The following is a 6,000-nucleotide window of genomic DNA, read 5'->3' on the forward strand; positions in this document are numbered from 1 at the left end:
GCACAGTCACCTAATACCCCCAGAATCTACTAATAAAGCAATGTCCTGACATTTTATTCAGTCTCCAGCTAGAGTTCTCTTACAGCTTTAAGGCAAATGATCAGACAGCCCACACAATGCTGCATTACTGTCACTTATAGTGTACAAAACATGTTGACTTGGGCTCTCAGTTACTCATGTGAATGGAGACAGCCTCTGTTGTATCAGACACACACTCCCATCAAAAGATCCTATCAAAGGATCTCTGCATTTTTAAGTGTAAAATTTCTTTTTATCATGAGGAGTGTGAGGTGCATAAATCAGATATTATGATTAATGCTTTTTAGAGTAATAAGCCATAAAACAATTAATCTGGTGTGTGAATTTAGAGATCACCTTGAACATGAGGCATTACTGGCTGCATGTGTAGATGATCTCACTCTATTCAAACAAAACAGGATTAACAAAACAAAAGACTTTTTAAAGAACTTACAGACACGATGATATTTATAACTTCAGACATTTAGCATTGACAGTTCCAGATAACTAAGGCCCCATCCACACAACAACGGAATTCTTTGAAAACGACATTTTTCTTTTGCATTTTCAGAAGCTTCCCATCCATGAGGCAACATTTTGAGAATTCGTCCTTGTCCACATGGATTCGCAAAAACAAGTGAAGATGCTGTGGCATTTATGCCAGGCCAGTATTTACAGTGTAACTTTGCCACTCACATATAGAAACACCACAGAGGAACAGCACATAAACATAAATATCCACGCGCGAGGTGGGGCCATGTCATCATCGTTTTAAAAAGGTGCTGTTTTCGCCTGTCTACACGGTGACGGAAGGGTTGCGTTTCTCTGGAACTCTGGAACCCAATCTCAAAAGTTTGCATTTTCAGGCGCTGAAAACACAGATGTCGTGTGGACCAAAGGCCAAAACGCAACAAAACTTAGGGGCCGTTTTCACCATTATCGTGTGGACGGCCCCTAAGAGAACCAAACCAGGACTCTTTATCCAATCTGAGTGCAGGGATAGATTACCAAACACTGGTGCAACCAATGATTGAACTAATGAGGTGAAACAGAGGAAGCCAAGAAGTAACAACACAGAAATGACCAGCAGAGGGCAGGAGAGAGAACCAGGGCGTGACACTAACTTTCTGTTGGCCATGATCCTTTGTTAAAAACTAATATGAGATCAAATGTCATTTCCCTTTTGAAATTGTAATCCAATCAGTGACATGCAATGAAAACACAGGAAGGAAGGCACCTGGCAGAGTGCTTCCAAAAAATACAGTTTTCCAAAGGTCTGGAGTCAAACTAATTAGACAGCATGGCCAGATCATTTTCCTCTATACACGTACACTAAAATATGACTGGTTTCTCCAGGTGTATTTCAAATATCTTTTCTGTAATTACCCTTTTTTTAGCACACAGGACACAGAGCTGACGAGCTGGAAATTCCGAATTTTTCGGTAAATTCCGTTATGATATATTTAAGTGGAATAAAAGACTGATACTATAATAAAACTGACTAGTGATGTTCTCTACATGAACATGTTGGATTATTTATTTTGAATCTCTCTTTAAGAAAAATGTTGGACCACCCAAAACAGTATTTTCAACTCATACTTGGCAATGTAGAGCTGGCAATGGATCCAGTAAATTCAATGTCACTATTTGAAATCAGTGACCTCTGTGGTATCAGCTACACTGTAGTTTACAGTACATAACGATCTCTATGGTATCAGCTATATTAGCGTAAAATACATGATGGTCATTTAACATTTGCAACACTGATGTTTTTCTCTGTCTTTCATTAGGACGAGTCATATTTTTGTCAAATCATGTTTTAGGTCAGTTCTAAATCGCTGCACAAAAAAAAAAAAAATGATGTCTGTGTTTTGAGATTCATTAACAGGAGTCAGATGCAAATACAATGACTAATGACAAGCAACTGAGTAAATTATTGTATAATTAAGTATTAATTATGTATTGATATTTATAAAGGTGATTATGGGAAATAGGTATTGAGTCGAGTCTCTCATTGTTACCTGTTTTACGTTTTTTAATCCTCTCCTCCAGTGTTCTGATAGTCCTCCTCATCTCTTCAGTGTCAGTCTGATATTTCAGTTGTGTTTCTCTCAGTGCTCTGTCCTTTTCCTCTTTCTCTTTCTCTGAATCCTCTCTTTCTCTCCTCAATTTATCCTCCAGTTCTCTTCTCTTTTTCTCCTCTATTTGTTTTTGTGTAACCATCTGTTCCTCCATGTCTTTAATTCTCTGTTCTTTAATCTCCTCCTTTCCTCTGTTTCTCTCTTCATTTTGTCTCTGTCTTTCTTCCTCCTCAATCTTCTTCATTTGATCCAATTCAGATATCAGTTTGACTTTCTCCTTTTCAATCTCTTTTATCTTTTCAGTCACTTCTTTCTCTTTTCTCTTCTTTTCTTCCTCTATATGTCTCTTCTCCCTCCTCTCTAATTCTTTATCATGTCTCTGTCTTTCTTCCTCCATGGTTCTCCTCATCTGATCTAATACGGCCATCAGTTTGACTTTCTCCTTCTCAATCTCTTTTATCTTTTCATTGAGTTCTTTCTCTATTCTCTTCTTTTCTTCCACTATAAGTCTCCTCCGCTTCCTTTCTAATTCTCTCTCTTTATCATGTCTCTGTCTTTCTTCCACCATGGTTCTCTTCATCTGATCTAACTCTGTCACATGTTTAGCTCTCGTCTCTTCTCTCTCCCTCTCACTCTCCTCTTTCACTTTCTCTGTCTCCTTCATCTGTGTCTCTATTTGTTTCTCCAAAATCTCTGTTTTTTCTCTCCACATCTTTTCTTGTTCTCCCCTCATCCTTCTCTCCTCTTGTATCATTCTCTCCAACTCTTGTTTTTGTTGTTCTATCTCCTTCACTCTTTCCTCTGCATTCTTTATTTTCTTCTCTAATTCCCTCTGTTTTCTCTCCTCTTCCTTTCTTCTCTTTTCATCATCCTGCTTTCTTTTCTCTGCTGCCTCTTTTCCCTTTCTTTTCAGTTCCTTTATCTCCTGTTCTAATTCCTCTCTTTCTTTTCTGCGTTTCTCATCCCATTCTCTCCTTTCTTTCTCCTCTCTCTCTGCCCTCCGATGGTCCTCCTGTTCTCTCCTTAATTGTTCTTCTTGTCTGTGTTTTTCCCATTCTGCTTTCTGTCTCTCCACATGCTTATATACTTTCACCTTCCACTCTTTCATCCTTTTCTCATCCTCCTCTTTTCTTCTTTCATAATCTTTCTCTCTTCCTTCTATCGCTTTTTTCAGTCCTTGTTCTCTCTCTCTAAATTCCTCTTCCCTTCTTTTCCTCTCTTCATTCTGTCTCTTTCTCTCCTCCTCCATTGTCTCTTTCATTCTCTCTATCTCTGTCTCATATTTGGCCTTCTGTTCTTCTTTCTCTCTCTCTTTCTCCTCCACTCTCTCTCTCAGTATTCTCTCCTTTTCCTCTTGGAGAGCTTCCTCTACCTGTCTGAACATCTCATTGGTGTAGAAGGTCCCTCCATTCTCTGACACCATGGTGTCTATCTTATCCAGGAGTTCCACAACCTGAGTTTGGTTACTGGGGTCTGTGTTGTTAAACACATGGTATCTGTTACCACACTGGCCAATGAGATTCCCCAAGTCACTTCCAGGGTTTCCTATGTACTGTTCTATGGTTTTCTGCTTTAGATGGTCTGCTTTAGTAAACAGTACCATGGTGTACATGTGTGATTCATCTCCAAACATCTTTTGGATGATCTTCACTGCTTCTTTCTCCTCTGGTGTGAGTCGTCCCACTGCTAACACCAGTAGAAACACATGTGGTCCTGGTGTTGCCGTGGTGATGCATTTAATGAACTCTTTGTTCATCTCCTCATTATCAGTTTCTGTATCAAACAGTCCTGGTGTGTCAGTCACTGTTATCTGTCTTCCATTGACTTCAGCTGTCTCTCTCTGACATGTTTTAGTCACTGACTCAAAACTCTCATCTTCTTTAAAAACATCTTTCCCCAGGATGGTGTTTCCTGTGGCACTCTTCCCAACACCAGTCTTCCCCAACAGCACGATTCTCAAAGTGCCTGATATCTCTGTAAAAACACAGACCATAAAAACACACCATTAGAGATGGTGGTATGTAAAGCTCACTACAATTTTTAAAGTCAAAATATTAAATAACATTACATTATCCCATGTGTTTCACATTACCTGATGTCTGATTCTTAATCTTGTCTTCCATTGTTCCGATTTTTCTCTTCATAACTTCAGCTTCACTTTGATATTTCTTCAGCTGTTTAATTTCAGTCTGGTGTTTCTGTAGTTGTCTTTCCACCAGAGCATCCAGGTACATGACTGTTGTGTAATGACGTCCTCTATTCTGTTCCACCAGTTTGTCAACACTCTTCAGTAACTCTGACACCTCTGAACTGGAACCTAAGAACTGATGTCCTCCTCTGCAGGATCTGACAACACAACAAACACACTCTTGGTTCACAGTGGTTGTGCATCGTGAAGAACTGGGTGAAAAGTTATTTGCGTAAAGTTAGTGTTACCCATGTGACTTCACATTAATGTTTTACACCAGAGCTTTGTCTGTAAGAAAATAAGATGAACATCAGAGGAAGTTTTTTCTTTATGCTGATACCCTGTCATGGACAGTTTTCACTAAGACTTCATTTTTCCTTTGCATTAGCTCTTATTCCGATGAACAAAACACGAAGGCTGTACATTATGAATAATACTTTAGGCACAGGAACTATGTGTGAGCACTTTGTATATGATACTATACTGTAAATTAAAGTTCTATTGTACCTTTAAAACATTAGCAGACATTTATATCACACAATCTGATCACAGTATAACATGTTTACACCGACACCACTACACACAGAATACATAATTAATGTCAAGCCTGTTTTCTGAATTCGAGCAGGAATTTGAGTTGAGATCCATGGTGTGGATGTAGAATTACAATTACACTGGCATCACTGGAGATTCTGTCTGAGGAAATTTCACCTGGAGAGTTTGCAGTAAAACAGGTTTACAGTTGCTCCTAAATGTCGCTGTAACTTTATAATGCCAAACAAGGGCGATACTTTAAAAAAAAACACTCACACAACCTCAGATAAACTCATCTATGTATGCAGCAGGTAGAAGCAGAAGTCCAGCAAGCTGAAAAATGCATTTTGAACGATGAAAAAAAATGATAGTACTTACTATGAAATGTGATCCTGCTCTCTCAATTCACAGAAATGAAAGAACCTGTGACTGTCTCTGGTTCACATATTCTGTGACACACCCAAACAAACACATCCAAACAGGAGAATGAGAAGTGATCTAAAGCATGTCATGTCTTGTCGTGAAGATGATCAGATGAGTCTAGAAAGGCTGACATTTTGGTTCAACAGTATCCATATTTTAGAGTAGGTCTTTTCCATCTTTGTATCTGTCCTCTTTCACTTTAACAACAGAGAAGCAGTCAACTTTCCCTGTGCGGAAACGAAAGTGAAACTCACGACACCTCTTTTCTGTAAACGAAACCAAAGCTGTAAAACATTACCCTGAAAAAAACCCCACTTGCTCTGCCTTCACAATACGTCGCACTGCGTGAAAAGTGGTGTATTCGGAAATATCCGGACAAAGTAAACTTCCGCTAAACCTGCTGTTTTCCGGAGGTATTCGGATGCCCGCAGAACTTTGTCATGCGGACCTGAAAACTCCCACAAATGTCCGAATACAGCTGTTAGATGGCAGTTTTCGGGCATCCGCGTGACCACAGTCGTTAGCTGATGGCTTGGCCTTTCAAATGCTAATAACAGTCAGTGGTCTAGGTGGGACTGGGTATAGAAGCCTGCCCCCCTTCCTCACTGTAACTTTCTATCAGTTAGCCTATATGTAATATTTAGCCGATATTTTGATAACCACACAAACTTCTTAGGTGTTGCATGGTGTATAATATAGCAGTGGTAGGCCCATATAGCCTTTAATGTCATTGCTCTGTTGTGCAGCTAAATTACA

The 6,000-nt window shown here is 39.3% G+C and overlaps 1 protein-coding gene across 1 annotated transcript in view; it reads right to left on the bottom strand.

Moving 5' to 3' along the window:
- LOC115829290 (GTPase IMAP family member 8-like) overlaps positions 1–4,333 on the bottom strand; it is a 186,850-nt gene extending 182,517 nt beyond the window's left edge. Inside the window, exons 1-2 of the mRNA XM_030793344.1 lie at positions 4,192–4,333; positions 3,424–4,073 (exon numbers count right to left, since the gene is read on the bottom strand). Of these exons, the coding sequence (XP_030649204.1) occupies positions 3,424–4,073; positions 4,192–4,333 (792 nt within the window). The remainder of the gene's footprint in view (positions 1–3,423; positions 4,074–4,191) is intronic.
- Between the last annotated feature and the right edge of the window lie 1,667 nt (positions 4,334–6,000).

Source organism: Chanos chanos, chromosome 16 (assembly GCF_902362185.1).
Source record: "Chanos chanos chromosome 16, fChaCha1.1, whole genome shotgun sequence".
Classification (NCBI taxonomy): Eukaryota; Metazoa; Chordata; class Actinopteri; order Gonorynchiformes; family Chanidae; genus Chanos; species Chanos chanos.